Below are 21,681 nucleotides of genomic sequence, written 5' to 3' on the forward strand. Positions count from 1 at the left end.
CTTGTTCCAACATTTACTGATACATTAGATCCTTGTTCCAACATTTACTGATACATTAGATCCTTGTTCCTTATAATAATCCAATGAAGTATTTTTTAAACAACATCCAGGTTTGATAAAATAATTAAAACATGACTATGCAAAGGAAAAATCATATCTTAACAAAACACTTAATAAAGAAATGATTTTACAATCAATAGAAGAAACTGTGCCAACCCTTATTCATCCTATTGCCTATTGCTGATAGGTATTGTGAGTAGTTGCAAATAGAAAAAAAATGCATATAATATTATATAAATGTAATAAAAGTTAATAATTTTTTATTATTTCACTTTTTTATCTGCTAGAATCAACACAATAATCTAAGAAGCCAATTTTATAAAAACAATATAAAGAAGTCAATAAAACCGTGACGTGCAAATAGTTACAAACAGCAAAGTACAAGATACTCACTGTGTGGATTAAGGAATTTTTATTACTGTTGATAAGAAACTGGACTGAGGTGTGGATGAAAGCCAACGGACTTCAATTTCAGGATGAAAGCTAACTCAGAACTGGAACAGAACTGGATAGGCAGCACAATAAATATAATTATGAAGGTTTATTATTGAAAGCATTATTTTCTTCAGATTGATTCATTATCAAACTACGCAGATTGTGCCTGACAAGCTCATGTACAACAGCCGTTGCAGCAAAAATACAGAGATCAAATGATGTTTTCCGTCAAAATGGCATATTTGAAAAAATTGTTTAACAGTTTTGGGAACAAAAGTGACAATTCACATGAAAAGAACATTGTCTTAATGTCCTCAGTAAAACAATGCTTTTTATGTTTTAATATACTATATATACTATATTATAATAATATACTATATTAGGTTCCCTGGCGGCTTCCCTGGCGGCTTCGATCCCCGGTCAGGAAACCAACCCGAGCCACTCTTAGTGCCGGTCCCAAGCCCGGATAAATTGGGGAGGGTTGCGTTAGGAAGAGCATCCAGCATAAAAACATGTGCCAAATCAAACATGCGGAGGATCCGCTGTGGCGACCCCAAAAACGGGAGAAGCCGAAAGAAATATAATAATATACTATATTATGTATTTAGCCACCTTTTGCTCTCATAATAACCTTCACATTTCTGGAAAGGCTTTTGTAGCATGGTTGTGAAGATTTCAGATTTTTCAGCCACAAGTGCACTAACAGGGTCAGCTGCAAATATCAGTACCTGAACTCACTGATCCAGTTCGTTCTAAAGGTGTTCAATGGGGTTGAATTCAGGGTACTCCTGTTCTTCCACTCCAACCTTAACAAAGGTTTTCATTCAACTTGCTTTGTGCACAGGGGCATGTGATGATGGAACATGTTTGGCTTTTTAAGTTAATGCATATAACATCATGAAAAGATTCTAAACAATTGTAGTGTATTTGATATTGTTTTATTTGATCATTTTAGACAAAATGAATAATGTTATAAAATATATATAATGAGCTCATTGTTTAGCAACACAACATCTCATCTAAAGTAAATTATAAATAAAGCAAAAAAATAACAATTTACGTGAAGAAAATGTTTTATTCCTTATTAAAAAAAAACATTTGCACTTAAAACGAATTTGCACTTAAGAGCAAGGGACATTAGACCATGTTTTTACAGTTCATAGTAATTATTTGTTGAAAGCTCAGAAAGGTGCAATCAATACACATCTTTCGTTAATTCTAAAAGAGAATTTCATTATGAATTCTAATAACCACCCAACACTTGAATGCATTTGAAATAAAAAGAATGTCCTCAAAAAACATCTTATTAGCACCTTTGATATAAGTTAAAAGACAAATAAGATGTTACTTGAGGTCATTGCTTCCCATTTAATATTCAAAGGTTCACTAAAAATGGTTTGCTTAAGTGCTAAGGAACCTTTGCTAAAAATAAATGCAGTTCTGTAGTAGTTCTGTGGGAAAGACCCATTGAAACATTTACTTTGTAGAAACCTATTTATAGAACTACAACCTGTACTAATAAAAACACTTCAGATCCTTGTTCCTTATGATAGCCTAATGGAGTCTCTCTGTAAAATAAAACCCAGGTTTGATAACTTGGAAACACACAGCACCTTTTTTCACATGAATGATTCTATATAAATACCTGACTATGCGGAGGACCAATTCACTCTAAGCAACACTTCCTCAATGCACCTTATCACTTCCTTAATGCAATAAAAAGGTAATAAAGAACATCCAAATGAACAGATAAATATATTAAGAAATAATATAACTCCAAAATGATAGATATTGGGAGTAGTTGCAAAAAGCAAAAAATATGTTAAATTGTTTATTATCTAATTCAATAAAATGTTTAGTATGCATAAATAATCAAGGATCATATAAAGTAAATTATCCCCTCTGCCTCCCTTACACCCAAAATACGTTACAGTAATTAAGCTAATTATTTTTTCTTAATTAAAATGTGTTCTTTGTTAATTTAAGATAAGATTTGATTCCATTAGCTAACACAACTGGATAAGCAGCTAATTAAGTATCATTATGGAGGTGTATTAATAATTATAAAAGTATAATGTTCATCAGATTGATTCATTATCTAACTATGTAACATTAGTATTAGTATTAGCTCACGTATAACAGTAGCAAATGTGCAGCAATGGTCAGCAGCAAACATGCAGAGATCAGATTATGTTTTCGGGGGAAAATGATAATTCTATAATAGAATGTTTTCAAATAAAAATCATCTAACAGTTTTAGTAATAAAAGTTACAGTTCACATGACAACATGAAATGTAAATTTCCTTAGTAAAACAATGCTTTTTATGTTTTAATACTAGGTTAAAATGAGCAGTTTCTTTATTGTAGCTGGTATAATATAATAACAAAAAATCTCATTGTAAAAGAACCATACAGAAAGTCTCGACAATGAGCAGTAAGAAGGTAGATGACATTTCACAATAGCAAAGGTAAACTTGATATACCACCCTGTATAAAGAACTCTAATGCTCCGAGAAGCAGTCTGTGCAGTTCGTCCACTTCAACCTTAACAAAAACTTGCTTTTTGCACAGAGGCACTTTTTTTTATCCATTTTGTTTTGTGCAAATGTGTAGAATTTTGTCGGCAACAGACATGAGAAGAACCATATATGCTTGTGATGGTCAAATATAAACTTTTTTTATCTTTGTCATATAGTATATGTGAGTATTTATCACTTACTCAGGTAGCAATCTGGCTGTATAATCAGAAATAATAATGTGTCATTATACAAATGTAATAAATGAGCTCATGACCCACACCTTTTGTCTGCATTTTATTTTTATTGTATTTATCCCTGGTACTACATCAGTTGAATTCATATAAAGCATCTTTTCTGCCTCCCTTAATACAAAAAAAACATGTTGATGTAATTAAGCATGTATTGTGATAAATACAAAAAAGGCGTATTATGAAAAAAAAACACAAAGAAAATTCCCACAATGAGCAATAAAAAGATAGGTGAAAATGAACAATAGCAAAGATAAATTTTGTTCTGTTTAATAACCTTTAACACCCTGCGACAAGTGAGGTCTAAGATTTGGAAATTTCTCTCATGTTCACCTGAACATCACTTCTGAATACACTTTGTTGGTAATATACAATATTATGGATTTAGTCTCTATTTGCTGTTATAATAACCTCCACACTTTTGGGAAGGCTTTCCTTTGATTTTGTAGCATGGCTGTGATGATTTATTATTATTCAGTCACAAGTGCCTTAGTAGGATCAAATGGGGATGTAAGTGCCTGAAAACACTGTTCCAGTTTTTCCTGAAGGGGTTCTGAAGTAAGGTTCAGGACATTCCAGTTCTTTAACTCCAAATTTGTACTATCATACTATTTATACCATTTACACAATTAATACTATTCTTGCCTGTTATGGTGCCTGGTTTTAGTGTTCTAATTTCCCTAACCTATGTTTTAACATTAAAAACACCTGAGAAAAAGACAGAATTTTTTTTTAATATGTTAATTAAAATGTGTAATGCTAGACCTGTGGATCAATAGAAAGGAAAATATATGATTAATGGTTTAACATCATGTGCCTGGTACATAGAAAATTGACGAACTAAGATGATGTCTAACATAAAAATATTCACTTTTTTGAAAGACATCAGCAAAGTTCTAAATACACAAAATACAAAAAGTAAGCTATTAAAAGAACCAGGAAGCACATTGTTCTGCATATGCAAAATAGTTTCCAAACATCCTTAGAAGAAATTCTACTGTTTTATAAACTTTATTGGTGTCTTGGACTTTTACATCATTTGTTTATTCTAGGGCAATTAAAAGCCAATTTATTAAAGTGTAGGCAAAAAATCTACAATCGCAGCCAATTTAGTTATTACAGTTTATTTAACAAGTGCCAGATTGTACATTATGTTGATTTTCATTTTTTTTTTTTTTTCCATTTTCTGATTTTCTATGGGCTAGTACCATTTTAAGGCCTGAAACTCATAGTTGCCTCTCAAGGGCCAAACAAGATGTGAATGCATGTCTTGTCCACATCTTCTGCCCTTGCACAAGAAAAACAAACATTCCAGACTTGAGCACATGAGCATAGGACAGGATGTAGCTGTGGGCACAGGGGTGTGTATTGGGGGAGACATAACAGCATAACAATTTGAGGCATGAGACTACTCTGTGGCACTTACCATTCTGGACAAATTTCCTGCACTCTCAATCTTTGTTTGAGTGCATACCACAGAGTGAGGTCACAAAACCTACAGCTTCTTCCACACACAGGTACACGTGCACACAACCACACGTGGCTATAATAAAGATAGTATTCATCCCATTTAAAGTTTCCATTGCTTGATGGTGACAATGATTATGATTATGATAATTTTGAAAGGAAATAGTGCAAAAGAGTTTCTGTTGCAACACACTTCCTGAGAAAGTATTTACTGTGAAATAAATCAATATGGGTGTTGTTCATTTACAGTCTTAATGACTCAAACGTCAAAAGTTAAACCAAATTTGCAGGGTAAACTAGAGAATTTAGATTTCTTGGGTCATGTGCTTTTTTCAGTCTAAATGTAAACAAAACAATAATAATTGCACCTAAACCTTTACCTAAACCTAAACCTTTATAATTAAAAGTGTATTATGTGTAACATAATATAGTAAAGCTTTAGAAACACTAAATAAGTAAACGGCTCCTCTATCAGGTTGAAATAGATGTTCAACCATTGTGTGTTTTCTGTATTCTCCTGATCTGTCCTGTATTGGGGAAAAAAAGAAAAGAAAGTCTGGCTTTCCCAAAACTCAAATAGAATGGTAGTCAAAGTGCAATTGTTAGTCTGCTCTGATGTGAATTTAACCATTACACTCTAACAATAGTTAGAGTACTTAAATCTGCTTTTTGTTATCACATATATGTAAGCTATAGGATTTGATTAACAAACACTGAAAAAATTAATTTAAAGTAATGTATTATTATTATTATTATTATGATTATTATTATCAAAGCACTGTTACACTACCAGATCTGATTGATCAACAATAGCTTTAATTCAAATTACTAGTTTATATTAATGTGCCTATTCTAATGAGTTATTATTTAGTAACAATACCATGTATATACCAGGCACTAAATATAAGACTAATTATAAGTAAATATAAAAAAAAATTATAGAATTATATAATTCATATTAATATTTTACAAGGAGTTTCCAGTGTTTGTGATTTTTAGTGTTTCTGTCACTTTATCATAAAAAAAATGCAGATGTTCTACAAATATTACATGTCCAGTTCTTTACATTTATTAAAAAAATAAAAACTTTTAATGAATTATGAGCTATCAAATATTTTAGTGTGTAAATGTTGCTGAATCAGTATAAACTAGCTGAGGTAATTGATGACTACAAAATAGAAAGTTCAAAAGGGTCATATAAGATTGTCGGGAAGAAAAGCACAACAGAGAACTCAACTGAGTCATCCAGATTGCCAAAATGTAGACCTTTGAGATACAAAGATAGAGTTTAAAGGTCAGTTGCAGATGAAGACCTCTATGTCACTTTGGAAGTTTGCTGTATAATTCTCAAAATATATATATTTTTTTCAATTACCAGAACATACATTTTCAAAATAGAATTTATTACATTACATGTGCTGTTAGAATGATTTACATTACTTTTCACATTACATTTTACAAGTTTTATAAGATTCTTCTGGGTGATTTTGGTCCTGTTCTTAAAGTTAAGATAGCAACAGCTAAATGTTCCCTTCACAGTTAGACTGCACTGGACCAGGTCTTAGTTGCTGTAGTTGGAAACTTCTATCAGGTTGTGGTCAGGGTCTCGGAAGTACAGAGAATTGATGGGGCCTACCGCTCCTGTCCTCTCGACTGGCCCTTCCTCTATCTTCACACCACATTCCTGTCAATAGATAAGATGAAAACAACACAATAAAAATTATAAAAGCAGAAATCAATTATGCATGTTCTTCTGCAGTTTAAAAAAGAGTTTTCTGAAGTAGACCTTCAGATGGGCAGCGACTGTTTCCAACGGGGTCTTTGTGATGAGACAAAGATCTGCTGAGCCTGGCAAAGGATTATTGGCTTTTGGCTCAAACTCTTTTCCAGCTTCATGTAGGTTGAATTTCTGCTCTCCAAAGCTTAAAGCCTTACGGTTTCCCTAAGATGTATAGCAGAGTAAAAATGGAATGTAGGGTAAAGCTTATCAATGCAGAAAAGCAGCAATAACAAGTAAAATTTTGTTTCAATTTCATTGGACTAAAAGACGAAAGAAAGAAAGAAAGAAAGAAAGAAAGAAAGAAAGAAAGAAAGAAAGAAAGAAAGAAAGAAAGAAAGAATTATTATTTTATTTCTTTTATTAATTTTCTTTTTTTTTAGCTATATTTTAAGAAGCGATTGTTTAACGTTAAAGCCCTGTGCTATGAAATGGAAAAGTTATGAGCTGACATCCCAGGACTAGTAAAGAATATTAGACCTTTGATGAAAATTCAACTCAGCTGTTTGATTCATATTAATCAATAACTAAAATCAACCAACCAACTGCAGTATTAGAAAGGAAGAAAGGAAGAAAGAAAGAAAGAAAGAAAGAAAGAAAGAAAGAAAGAAAGAAAGAAAGAAAGAAAGAAAGAAAGAAATTTAAAAGTTCCATTTTGAGCATGGATCCTCTTAAAATTTCTTCCTCATACCCTCTCATTTCTCATTTTCCCTGCCACTGTTACCATTGGTTTTCTCATTAGGGATAAGCTTATAAAAAATTTTCTAGACTATGTAAAATTGATTATAAATAAAAAAAAAATGCTATACAAACAAAAGTTAATTGAATTGAATGAATAACTGCAACTTTTCACCTGGTAGTGCACAATAACAGTAATAACCGAATGCTTTATCATATATACAAAATACTATAGTAAGCTAGAGACATCCTCTAAATTGTTTAAAACTAGTTATTTATCCATTCCTAAATTCTAAATTTTACATTTTACAACTGCACAAGCCTATAACCATTGGTTTGAAAGAGGCAGATGTAGAGGAAAGATATGGAGACGGATGATACGCTGTGGCGACCCCTATTGGGAGAAGCCGAAAGAAGAAGAAGAAAATCCTATAAACAATACAGATTGGTGTAAAGTGCATAAGTTATTTTCATGAAGTAAACATTTAAATGTAATCTTGTCCTCTCGAAAACACATCCACTGCTTAATTTTAAGAAACATCACTACATCATATTATTGAAAAATTGTTTGTGGGGCTAATTTCGGTACAACGTCGCCACCGTGTGGTTATTGTCATATTGCAACGATTACACTCATCAGTAATAAAGGACTGGAGAAGCCACTGATGCTGCAAGATCTAACCTTAAATGTAACTACACCCATTCCCAAGACTGAGGAGTAGAAATCTGTGCTTCTCTTTACATCCCGGACCGTCAGCACGAGATGATCCAGATGGCTGATCTGAACCGGACACGAGCTTTTCAGGCGAGCTCGGACTGCTCCAGTCAACACAGCCGACTTTATAAAATATGAGTAAAAAAAAAAAAACATTAAACAAAGCGCAAAATAAACACACGCATACTATACAGACGTTATGTCAGTGATCTGAAGAGAAGAGTGTGTATTACATTTCTTGGTCATTTTTTCCACTTTATTCGAGTATTTACGGTAAAAGGAAATTCGCCAACTGAGTCAGTACGTCAGACTTGTTAAAATAATAACATTGTTTCCGTGTTAAGCTTTGAATTGTTCATTAAATATATAATTAATAACGATATTTCTAACGCGTAACACATCCAACAATCTTATGCCGTCTTTAAAAAACTTAATTCAAAGGCTTTTTTTACATTAGGGAAGTGTTTATTCATTCACAAGCACAGTAAAGAGATCAGGAACATTGGCGCATCGATCGCGGTGTTTGATTTTACCGTAGTGTTGATTCCCTGACGGAAAAACGAGCAGAGTCGTAAAGCCATGAAACCGCTGAATAAACCCGGTATGGTGTGGACCTGAAGCTGCCTGGTGATTGTGTAGCTGCTGTTGCGTTCAACAACCGGAGTTTAGTTTCAAAGGATATTACCGTAATAACTGTTCTTGTGGGAAAAAATAACTGTTACATCGGAAGTGCTAGAACAGTGGATAAAATGTTGGACTTTTGATCAGAGGGTTATGGGTTCAAATCCCAGCACCACCAACCTGCCACTGCTGCGCGCGTGAGCAAGGCCCCTAACCCTCAATAGTTAAACTGGGATAACTGTAAATCTCTCTGGATAAGGGCGTCTACCCAGTGCTATAAATGTAAATGTACTGTAACTTACTAAGCACCTTTAGAACCATGAGAATTGATTTGGACTATAATTAATATAAACAGTGTAGGACTGCAATTTGCATGAGTAGTTCTGTATTTAAAGACTGAACAGCTCACTTCAATGATGAAACTATATTTAATGGACATTCAGTGTTGCCCAGATGAGGATGAAGTTCCCATTCTGGTTCCTGTCAAGGTTTCTTCTTGATATCGTTTCAGGAAGTTTTTCCTTGCCACTGTCACCACTGGCTTGCACATTAGCGATAAACTTATATGCACTAAATTAACGTTATCTTTGCAAAGCTCCTTTTGGTGGCAGTGTCCTATGTTAAAAGCGCTTTAGAAATAACAATGAATTGAAATAAATTAATAACTGCAACTGCTCACCTGGTAGTGCACCAGACGCTATTATTAATGGTTGATTAGTGGTTAATTTCTGTACAATGCTGCCACCGTGTGGTTGTTCTTACAATTAATAGAAGACACTGGAGAGGCCACTGATGCTGCAAGTGGTTTAAATCTACCTTAAATGTAACTACACTCATTCCCAAGACTGAGAATTTCTCTACACATTCCAGCACGAGATGATACAATATTATTTAAGGTTCATATTATTATTAACAGACTGTAGACAGCATTGTAGACTGTATTAAGTTACACTAGAGCGGTTGTCCAAATGTTAGCTAGATGACAACCATTTTAATGTGCAATAAAGAGATTACCTGTATAAATGATTGGAAATGTAGAAAAGGATAATAAGAAATTATTAAGTCATGGCATAAACAAAAGTTTAATAAGAATACCATTTGGATAAAATATCTCTTCTCCAGAATACTTGTTACATGTATTCTGGACCAGAGATGTTTGGTTGCTGTCATCTTATAGACAGTTTGGGGGCAGGGCTTTGTGGACACGGGTGGGTATCACTTTTATGGACTCTTAATCTTTAAAATATATTTAAAAGAGTAATTATACAGTTGAAACCAGGTATTTACATACACTTCAGGAAAAAACACAAAAACCTTTATTTCTTTACTGTCAAACATTAAATCAGAGTAAACTTTTTCTGTTTTAAATCACTAAATATTAACATATTTTTTGCATTTGTTAAATGTCAGAATCGAGCGAGGGATAATTTTTTATGTATATTTATTATAACTTTCATCAAAGTTTATCGTGCCTTTAAACAAAAAAAAAACTCCAGATGATTCCATTCTGAGCTTAAGATGCCTCTGATAGGTTAATTGATTCCATTTGATTTAATTGGTGGCACAGCTGTGTGATGCATATAAAGGCACACCTCAAACACAGAGCCTCTTTCTTTGACATCATGGGAAAATCAAGAGAAATCCACCAACACATCAGAAACAGAATTGTTGACCTCCACAAGTATGGCTCATCCTTAGGTGCAATTTTCAGATGCCTGAATGTCCCACATTCATCCGTTCAGACAATAATACGCAAGTATAAAAAACATGGGAATGTACAACCATCATACCGCTCAGGAAGGAGACGGATTCTAAATCCCAGAGAGGAACGTTTTTTGTTGCGAATTGTGCAAATCAACCCCAGGACAACAGCAAAAGATCTTGTGAAGATGCTGGCTGAAACTGGTAAGACAGTGTCATTATCCACAGTAAAACGAATACTGTACCGCCATGAGCTGAAAGGTTACTCTGGGAGGAGAAAGCCATTACTTCAAAACCAGACTACAGTTTGCAACTGCACATGAGGGAAAAAATCTTAATTTCTGAAGACATGTCCTGTGGTCTGACGAAACAAAAATTGAACTGTTCGGCCATAATGATAAACGGTATATTTGGAGGAAAAAGGGCGAAGCTTTGAAGCCTCAGGACACCGTCCCAACTGCCATGTATGGGGGTGGTAGTATAATGTTGTGGGGCTGCTTTGCTGCAGAAGGGACTGGTGCACTTTACAAAATAGATGGCATCATGAGAAAAGAAAATTATGTGGATATATTAATGCAATATCTGAAGACATCAGCCAGGAAGTTAAAGCTTGGGTGGCAGAGGTGGCAAAAGTACACACATCCTTTACAGATACTCATGTTTTAATATACTTGGGTAAAAGTTGAAGTACTGATTAAACTTTTTTACTTAAGTGAAAGTAAAGAAGTCTTGGCTCTGACATGTACTTAAGTAAAAAGTAGTTATTACTGCTACCTGTGTTAGCTGTTAACTGGACCTCACATCATAGATAGATAGATGGATGGATGGATGGATGGCTGGATGGATGGATGGATGGATGGATGGATGGATGGATGGATGGATGGATGGATGGATAGATAGATAGATAGATAGATAGATAGATAGATAGATAGATAGATAGATAGATAGATAGATAGATAGATAGATGGATGGATGGATGGATGGATGGATGGATGGATGGATGTGATAGCCTAGTGGGTTATTGTCAGTATCCCCACAAGGATGAGTTTGAGAGTTTGATTCCTGTTCGAGCTGGTTGCTGTGTTGGTAAATAAAAGGCACTTCTGTGGTAGCTCAGTGGGTTAAGGCTTGTGCCTGAACATGGTCCTTAATATAGTCCACGCTGGTGATAAGGTTTCAAAGCCAGTCCTACATGCCTTCTTTCTTACTGCGCTGGCATGAAACAAAGTACGAACCCTCCAAAAAGCACACATGCTTTTCAGCAGTGGTCGCTCAGTGGTTTAAGGCCTCATCTAAAGATGCTTCCAAGTCTGATCTCTTCCATGGTTGAGTGGGTTAAGGCTGGTGCATCGCTGATGGTAAGGATCAGGGTTTGAATCCTGCTTTCTGCCTGCTAGTTGCGATGTAGGTTATGTTCCTGCTTCCTAAATCTTTCTTTAGCTTTATATTCTTGTGTTGATGGTTTAAAGGTAGATAGACCTGCTCTAAACAACCTTCCTGGCCTGTCTTCCCTGATGGTTCAGTGGGTTGAATCAGGTTTCTTGCTTTTGGTGGGGTTCAGGGTTCGAATCCTGCTTTCTGTCTGCCAGTCACGATCAGGATTCACTTCCTACATCTTTCTTTAGCGATATATTTTTGTTTTTAATGGGTTGAAAAGAAAGATAGACCTGCTCTAAATAAGCTTCCTAGCCTGTCCTCACCAATGGTTCAACGGGTTAAGGTTGGTATCTTGCTGGTGGTGGGAATCATGGTTCGAATCCTGCTTTCTTTCTGTTATTTACAATGTGGGTTCAACTTGTACTACTTACATCTGTATTCGCTTCCTACATCTTTCTTTACAGTAAAATTCTTGTGTTGATGGTTTGAAAAGAATGATAGACCTACTCTAATCAAGCTTCCCATCCTGTTTTTTTTCTGATGGCTTAGTGGGTTAAGGCTGGTACTTTGCTAATGTTGCTGGTCAGGGTTCAAACCTGGATTTCTGTCTGCTAGTCATGAGGTAGGTTAAATTCCTGATTCCTACATCTTCATATTCTTGTTTTGATGGATTAAAAAGAAAGATAGACCTGCTGTAAACAAGCTTCCCAGCTTGTCCTTCCTGATAGTTCAGTGGGTTAATGCTCGTGCCTTGCTAATGGTGTGAACCAGGGTTCGAATCCTGCTTTGTCCCTGCAAGTCACGTCATGGGTTTCCTTCCTATGTCTGTCTTTAGCATTATATTCTTGTGTTGATGGTTTGAAAGAAAAGATAGACCTGCTCTAAACAATTGTTGCAGCCAGTCCTTCCCGATGGTTCAGTGGGTTAAGACTGGTATTTTGCTGTTGGTGGGGTTCATGGCTCGAATCCTGCTTTCTGTGTTTCTGTCTGGTCTGAATTTCTTGCTTTGAAGCCTGAAACAAACGATAAACCCCCCAAAAAAAAAGAAGGTGTGTTGTGGGACTTGATGGCTTTGTGATAAAAGCCTTGCCTCTGAGCTCAGAGGTTGCTGGTTTGAATCTGGCTTGTCCCCACACTGGGTAAGTTGTGTGGAAAGTAGTGTCTGGTGAGCAGTGAGGTAGTTGACTGTAAACAAAGGCTGTGAAGACCTGCTGCGTTACAGCCTCAGAAAAAGTGAGGGTGATTGTCAAAAACCTGACTTTTTCCCTATATATGCAAAACTAAGTCGATACTTTTTTGAACGTTTTTGCGTCATAACCCACTGTTTTCAGCTACTCAGACACCGGGGGGGCAGATGCCCGGATATTGCCCCCCTGCTTCAGGATATGCCCTCCGAAACCACATCCAACCTTCCACGCAGCCATTTCTGACACCTTCCTTACTACGGCCACCGGAACCTTCCACACTCTTAACTTTGAGCCCTGGCCGGGGTTTGAACCAGCAACCTCTCAACCTAGAGGTAAAGCTCTTCCAATTGAGCCACAGGATCTCCTGCAAGAACCTGATTTTTAGGACCTTTTTTGGTTCTTTTTAAAAACTTTTAAAGCAATTTAAAGGAAAGCTAAGGGGTAGGAATCGAACCGGGTACATCAGATAGCAGCGACCACTTCACTGACCATTACACCAACACAGGAGCAGCAAACAAGTCTTTGCTTATTGGACTCTTGGCTTTTCTATAGTTAGGAGACCAGTGTTTCCTCTTAGATCATGATGGTAGAGGGTCAAAACTTCTCCTTCCTGTACATTCTCTCAGTAACTCAAAGTCTATGAGAAGTGACTCAGGTACAAGAACCTCATCTCCAACACCTGCACCACTGATATACCATGATTTGCCAGCAACCAATTTTAATGATCTTTCATTGTTCTGTTTTTAAACATTTCTTATAATGTTCAATATGAAATTAGAGGTAAGAATCAAACATGGGAAGTCTTTCATCATAGATCACTAACGGCATTACTTCAAAACTCAAAACTTTGTTAGACATGTAAAGACGCAGGAAAGACAGAGACAAAGACAAAGAGACACAGACACAGCTTTATAAAGAGTGAGAAACAAATAGAGAGACAGCAAGAGAGAGAGACATTTACTAAAAGAGACACAGAGACAATTAGATAGAGAAAATAGAGAGACAAAGATAGCGAGATATAGGCACCTTCTGTTGGAATTGTAAAATCCCAAGCAACTCTTAATGATCTCATTTACTAAATGAGCAGTAGTGAGTTAAGGGCTTGCTCAGGTGCCCAAAACTGGCAGCTTGGAGGTGTTAAACATGTATTATATGTACAGCATGTGATATATATATATATATATATATATAAGCATATGTACAGTGATTCAATATAAAGGCTATATCAGTGCAGAGACGTGTGGACATCATTTAGAGCCTTTGCTGTTTCCACACGGACAGTTAATGAGGTGATACCAGAGAAAATGCACCTCTTCAAGTCAAGTCAGGAAGCTTATATATATATATATATATATATATATATATATATATATATATATATATATATATATATATATATATAATTATAGACATTTTACAGATTTAAATGATGTATTGTTTTTATCTGTACGATCAATAAAGACAATAATTTAAGTTTGTGTCGCCATTATGAGGGAAAAACCCACAAAACGCCACCCAGAGGGTAAATTGTGAGAATCATGGTGGATTTTAGTGTTTGATTTGAGACTCAGAAATAAAACAAAAGTTTACTGATTAAAAATATTTTTATCTGGAGTTAATTTATTTAATTTATACCTAAGTAAAGAAAGGAAAAACTTTGTGCCGTTTAAAATAATTTTAATTTTGGCAGCCATATATATATATATATATATATATATATATATATATATATATATATATATATATATATATAAAATACAAAACAAATTAAAAATGTTGTTACCTAATGAATGTGTGCAGGCTGAAGATCCACATATAGAACACAAGCAGAGAAAAGATGATGATGATGATCAGGAATGTGTCTGTTCTCAGTCATGTTTACATCACTGACTCCCTCTGTCTCATCCACGTTAACCCCAAACTTCTTACTGCCTTCTGTGGGGAGTGAGAGTCAGGACTTTATACACCAGCGGATTGAAAAAGACGCGCAGTAACAGGAAATCGGTTGTTCGGCTGAAATCGGCGCGCAGTGAAAAAAATAATAATATTTCACCAAATCAATGGATTAAAACTAAAGTAACGAGTCTGGTTTGATGTAAGATGTAAAAAGTACAGATATTTGTGTAAAAATGTAATGAGTAAAAGTAAAAAGTCTGAAAAATAAATAGTGGAGTAAAGTACTGATAGCGAAATAATCTACTTAAGTAGGAAATATTTGTACTTCGTTACTTCCCACCTCTGTTGGGTGCAAATGAGTCTTCCAAATAAACAATGACCCCAAGCATACCTCCAAATTAGTTACAAAGTGGCTTAAGAACAACAAAGTCAAGTTATTGGAGGGGCCATCACAAAGCCCTGATCTCAATCCCATAGAAAATTTGTGGGCGGCACTAAAAAGGCGAGTGCGAGCAAAAAGACCTACAAACCTGACCCAGTTACACCAGTTCTGTCAAGAGGAGTGGGCCAAAATTCCAGCAAACTATTGTAGAAAGCTTGTGGAAGGATACCCAAAACGTTTGGCCCAAGTGAAACAGTTTTTGGGCAATTCCACCAAATACTAAGGAAGTGTATGTATACTTCTGACTTTGATGACAGTAATAATAAGAATCGATAAAAATTCTCCCTCGCTCGATTCTTACATTTAACAAATGAAAAAAATATGTTAATATTTATTGATTTAAAATAGAAAAAGTTTACTCTGATTTAATGTATGACTAAAGAAAAAAAAATATTTTTTTATTTTGTGTTTTTTTCTGAAGTGTATGTAAATGTCTGGTTTCAACTCTATGTCCTGGGAGGCCGGTAAAAGTAGACTGGGACTATGTGAAATATTCATATATGTATGCAAAATTTAAATAAAATAATGTAGAGAATTCAGCCTTTTGAATGGAAATCATTTCCTTCACCACTACTAAATGCTAGAATCTTACTTTAAAGGTGAAATAATGCAAAATTGGAAATTATACCAGTTGCAAGACAGCACTTGCTCCATTCCACAGTTTCTCCAGTCCCAATTCACACAGGGCCTTGTATGGCACAGATTTTCCAACCTTAATTCCAAAAAAGTTGTGACATTGTGTAAAACTTTCAGTGAAACCCAGATGAGGATGGGTTCCCTCTTGAGTCTGGTTCCTCTCAAGGTTTCTTCCTTATGCCATCTCGGGGAGTTTTTCTTTGCCACAGTTGCCACCGGCTCGATCATCAGGAACAACTACACTTATAAAGAACAGCTTTATTTTTTTTCACCACATTACCTGTGTAAAGCTGCTTTAAAACAATGTTCATTGTTAAATCAATTGAATTGCATTAAAATGTAAATAAAAAACATAATGCAATGATTCACAATAAAACAAAATGCATATCAAATATTTAAATTGAGAATATATACCATTGTAAGGAAAAAATAAGGTAATTTTGAATTTGACGGCTGCAACACGTTTTAAAAAGGCTGGGACGGGACCATGTTTACCACTGTGTAGCATCATGTCTTCTGTACGTGCACATCTGAAAGACGTTTTCTGGATGGAAGCATTGGTTGCTCTAAAAAACTGTGTATATGATTCAGACATGATGGAAAAGCAAAGGTGTAAGCTGCCCATTTCAGAGGCATTAATGCACTCTCATACCATCAGAGATTTGGCTTTTTGAACTGAGTGCCGATAACGGGCCAGATGGCCCCTCTCCTCCTTAGTCTGGAGGACGCGTTTCCAAAATAAATTTACATTTTCAATTGTCTGACCATAGAACAGTTTTCCACTTTGCCTCAGTGCATTTTAAATTAGCTTTAGTCCAGAGAGGACTAACAAGTCTCACATTGTCTGTATTGTCTTGTCTTTTCTGTTTTGTCTTGTAGAGGCCAAGCTGAATGTATAGTGTTATAGCTGTACTTTGATTCACTAACAGCTGGAACCAAATTCCTTGTGTGTATCAACACACGACCAATAAACCTGATTCTGATTCTGATGAAGGTATTTCTGGATCATGTTCACACGTCTTCTTCTCTGCATGATACAAATTTAACTTGCATTTGTAGATGACATGGCAAACAGTTTTCACATTGATTTCTGGAGGTGTTAATGAGCCCATGCAATGATTCTTATTACAAAATCATAATAAAGCCCAAAGAGGACAGGCATCCAATATTGATTTTTCCAATTGTCCCTTGCGCACAGGTATTTCCTTGAAAAGTTTGATGACATTATGTACTGTAAATGATGAGAAATTCAACTGTTTTGCAATTTCATGTGGAACATTATTCTGAAATTGTTCCACAATTTGTACAGTCTTTCAGATTGGTGAAGCTCTGCCCATCTTTACTTCTGAGAGTCTCTTCCTCTCTAAGATACACTATTTATACCCAATCATCTTACTGAGCTGTTGTCAATTAACCTAATTAGTTCTTTAGGCGGTCTAGTGGTTAGGATGCGGCGCTCTCACCTCTGCGGCCCAGGTTCGATCCCCGGTCAGGGAACCAACCCCAGCCATTATTGTTGCACAAGCCTTAGTGCCGGTCCCAAACCTGGATAAATGGGGAGGGTTGCGTTAGGAAGGGCATCCAGCATAAAAACGTGCCAAATCAAACATGAAAAAGTAATTACAGTGGCACCTGTAAAGGAGTGGGAGAACTGGTCAACCAGTGCCCGGGTCATGTCTTGTCCTTTATCTTACAGAAGACCAGACTGTGTCCATACTGAACATCAAAAGCACCTACAATGAGCATGTGAACATCTGAACTGGACCATGGAAAAATTTAAGTAGGTGGACTGGTCATCTGATGAGTCACATTTTCTTTTCTACCATGTGAAATGTCGATAAATTATCTCTGGAAAACTGGGTCCTGGCATTCAGGTGGATGTTAGTTTGACACGTACCACCTACATAAACAGTTAAAGACCAAGTTCAGGATCATTTTTGCTACACTTGAACATGACACAGAATTTTAAGTGAGCTCTTGGCCTCCACATTTTCACATCTCAATCTTATAAGGCATTTGTGAGATGTGCTGCATAAACACCTCTGTGCCACAGAGGCCCCACCTCACAACTTACAGGACTAAAAGTATCTGCTGCTAATGTCTCGGTGCCAGACATCACAACACATAGAGGACTTGTGGAGTTCATGCTTCAAAGCTGTTTTTGGCAGCACAAATGAGACCTACATGATATTATACAGGTGTTTTTAATTCCTTTTCTTAAATAAGTTTGTTATGGCTGATTGGTGTGTTCATTTACTTTAATGCAAATATTTCTGCAAATGTTTGCAATCATATTTATCATGACAAAGGAAGAACTGGTCTAAAAAAAAAAAAAAAAAAAAACTTGTTTAAAGCCAGTTATAGTACTGTTAATACTGGACACCTTCATAATCTTCATTTCAATTTTATACACCAAAAAAAACAAGAGATGAGAATTACATTTTCAAGAATTAAAAAGAACCTTAAGTGTTCAACTTTTGAGTCATATCTCATTAAAGTTTGAATTAGGGCTGCAACAAAAAAATAAATAAATAAATAAAAAATAATCGATAAAATCAATAATAATCAATAATGAAATTCGTTGTCAATGAATGCCGTTATCGATTAGTTGGGCTGCTCAAGATACAGGTTAGCATGATGGCAAGATGACACAGCCACTTGTGAAAATGGCAGACAGTACAGCAGTACTGTATGTGGAAGTTATACAAAGCAGAGATTGAATGGGATGGAAGTACCACAGTGTTGCACGAGCACGTGGTAAAAAAAAAAATTGGTGTCACAGATGAAGGCACAAAAACTGTGAGCAAAAACTGTATTTCCTCATCATGTGAAAAGGGTGTAGTTAAGTGCTGTTGTGTAAACTGTTTGTTTGTAACTTCGGGACAGTCACACTGGATATGTTCTGTCGTGACTCGCGAGCATCAGGTTGATTCAATTAAATTAAAACGATGCGAACAAACACTAAATCCAAAAGCAGCAAACGAATACATTTTTAGTCACGGTCGTGGCTTATGCATTTGTACACAATGCATTTTTTTTTAGTTTTTTTAATTAAGCCTGTTAGCTTGAAGCGTTTCTCCGTTCCATTCTCTTTTTATAGCTTTTGTTTGCTACAACAGAAAACGTAAGTCTTTAAACGTGATTTATTGCGGCTTTAATACTTTTAAATGCTTATTTTCAATGTTTGAATATTTAATTTATGCATATATCACTTATTATACAAAATTTTATCAATTTTATATTTCAGATGCTTATATCTTCAGAACTGAACAAAATTTGTATTTTTTTTTAACAGAAATTGTCAAAACAATGTATTATTTTATGTAGATTTCTTAAGCATTGTTAACTTGCTATCTGCAAAATACAATACAAATGATGATTTACACAAACTGCTTTACCTTTTATACTCAAATGCTGGTGTTTGTTTTTTTTGTTTTTATTACAGAAAGAAATAAACCCAGCATGAGGGAATTTGTTCAAAGGACAGTTTTTGTTTTTGAAATGGCTGAATTAAAGATAGTTAAACTCAATGTGTGGCTTTTGCAATTTTTTAAGTACACTTTTATATACAGTACAGACCAAAAGTTTGGACACACCTCATTCAAAGAGTTTTCTTTATTTTCATGACTATGAAAATTGTAGATTCACATTGAAGGCATCAAAACTATGAATTAACACATGTGGAATTATATACATAACAAAAAAGTGTGAAACAACTGAAAAATGTCATTCTAGGTTCTTCAAAGTAGCCACCTTTTGCTTTGATTACTGCTTTGCACACTCTTGGCATTCTCTTGATGAGCTTCAAGAGGTAGTCACCTGAAATGGTCTTCCAACAGTCTTGAGGGAGTTCCCAGAGATGCTTGGCACTTGTTGGCCCTTTTGCCTTCACTCTGCGGTCCCGCTCACCCCTAAACCATCTCGATTGGGTTCAGGTCCGGTGACTGTGGAGGCCAGGTTATCTGGCACAGCACCCCATCACTCTCCTTCTTGGTCAAATAGCCCTTACACAGCCTGGAGGTGTGTTTGGGGTCATTGTCCTGTTGAAAAATAAATGATGGTCCAACTAAACGCAAACCGGATGGAATAGCATGCCGCTGCAAGATGCTGTGGTAGCCATGCTGGTTCAGTATGCCTTCAATTTTGAATAAATCCCCAACAGTGTCACCAGCAAAGCACCCCCACACCATCACACCTCCTCCTCCATGCTTCACGGTGGGAACCAGGCATGTAGAGTCCATCCGTTCACCTTTTCTGCGTCGCACAAAGACACGGTGGTTGGAACCAAAGATCTCAAATTTGGACTCATCAGACCAAAGCACAGATTTCCACTGGTCTAATGTCCATTCCTTGTGTTCTTTAGCCCAAACACGTCTCTTCTGCTTGTTGCCTTTCTTTAGCAGTGGTTTCCTAGCAGATATTCTACCATGAAGGCCTGATTCACACAGTCTCCTCTTAACAGTTGTTGTAGAGATGTGTCTGCTGCTAGAACTCTGTGTGCCATTGACCTGGTCTCTAATCTGAGCTGCTGTTAACCTGCGATTTCTGAGGCTGGTGACTCGGATGAACTTATCCTCCGCAGCAGAGGTGACGCTTGGTCTTCCTTTCCTGGGGTGGTCCGCATGTGAGCCAGTTTCTTTGTAGCGCTTGATGGTTTTTGTGACTGCACTTGGGGACACTTTCAAAGTTTTCCCAATTTTTCGGACTGACTGACCTTCACTTCTTAAATTAATAATGGCCACTCGTTTTTCTGTACTTAGCTGCTTTTTTCTTGCCATAATACAAATTCTAACAGTCTATTCCGTAGGACTATCAGCTGTGTATCCACCTGACTTCTGCACAACACAACTGATGGTCCTAACCCCATTTATAAGGCAAGAAAACACACTTAGTAAACCTGACAGGGCACACCTGTGAAGTGAAAACCATTTCAGGTGACTACCTCTTGAAGCTCATCAAGAGAATGCCAAGAGTGTGCAAAGCAGTAATCAAAGCAAAAGGTGGCCTACAATATGACATATTTTCAGTTGTTTCACACGTTTTTGTTATGTATATAATTCCACATGTGTTAATTCAGTTTTGATGCCTTCAGTGTGAATCTACAATTTTCATAGTCATGAAAATAAAGAAAACTCTTTGAATGAGAAGGTGTGTCCAAACTTTTGGTCTGTACTGTATAAATACCCTGAATTAGGGTTTGATATACTTATAATAAACTATTAAACTAATAAACTTTACAAGCAAAACTTTTATCCAATTAACCAAAGAAGAAAAATCGTTCGATTAATCGATTAACAAAACGATCGTTAGTTGCAGCCCTATTTTAAATACAATGGAAGAGACTATGTTTGCATTTCATTTGCTGTTATAAGGTCCACATGGTCAATTTTTCTTAAAAACCAAAATATCTAATTGGATAAATAAATACAAACACATGAGGTCCATTGTAATATTCACAGGTTCTGATATGGTTTACTCAAAAAGTTAAACATTAAGTGACTGACTTTAAGTCACCAAAATGCAGGTTTTACAAACACAATCCATAGCTTACATTCTCTCTAAACCAATGAATAAAAAAAGCCTTCAAGTGAAGCTCATCCTTAACTACCCAAGCTTATTTAATAATAATAAAAAATAGGATAGTGCAGTTAGTTTGTTATGATTCACATTCTATATAAATAATTAGGCTTTTGTGGTTTCACACTGTATATTTTACACACACACATACAACATGGCTTGAAGGAACCCATATATACACTAGTTGCAGCAGAATATCAGCTTCTGGGGAGAACATCCAAAGATCAACTTAATGAAAAGAAGGTCCAAAATTAAACCAAGATCCTCACAAAACAAATTTAGGAACATCTATTAAAAGTTTAAAGCCTGTGTTTTCCTTCTTGAATTCAGATGCACACCTACGCA

The 21,681-nt window shown here is 35.8% G+C and overlaps 1 protein-coding gene across 1 annotated transcript; it reads right to left on the reverse strand.

Annotated features, from left to right (window-relative positions):
• Nucleotides 1–6,115: 6,115 nt before the first annotated feature.
• Nucleotides 6,116–8,587, reverse strand: glod5 (glyoxalase domain containing 5). The gene is made up of 4 exons (XM_046849862.1): nt 8,433–8,587; nt 7,867–8,022; nt 6,516–6,671; nt 6,116–6,413 (listed from the first exon to the last, which is right to left on the reverse strand). Exons 1-4 carry the CDS (start codon nt 8,478–8,480, stop codon nt 6,291–6,293), a joined length of 483 nt encoding a protein of 160 aa, XP_046705818.1. The 5' UTR covers nt 8,481–8,587; the 3' UTR covers nt 6,116–6,290.
• Between the last annotated feature and the right edge of the window lie 13,094 nt (nt 8,588–21,681).

This window comes from Silurus meridionalis, chromosome 5 (assembly GCF_014805685.1).
Source record: "Silurus meridionalis isolate SWU-2019-XX chromosome 5, ASM1480568v1, whole genome shotgun sequence".
Taxonomy (NCBI): Eukaryota; Metazoa; Chordata; class Actinopteri; order Siluriformes; family Siluridae; genus Silurus; species Silurus meridionalis.

What these genes read in the sequence shown, in the direction of transcription:
- glod5 (XM_046849862.1), bottom strand. Translation starts at nt 8,480, where the DNA reads ATGGCTTTACGACTCTGCTCGTTTTTCCGTCAGGGAATCAACACTACG. An exon ending in GTCAGGGAATCAACACTACG is followed by an intron (nt 8,023 to 8,432) that starts GTAAAATCAAAC and finishes TATTTTATAAAG; the next exon opens with TCGGCTGTGTTGACTGGAGC. An exon ending in TGGGTGTAGTTACATTTAAG is followed by an intron (nt 6,672 to 7,866) that starts GTTAGATCTTGC and finishes TATACATCTTAG; the next exon opens with GGAAACCGTAAGGCTTTAAG.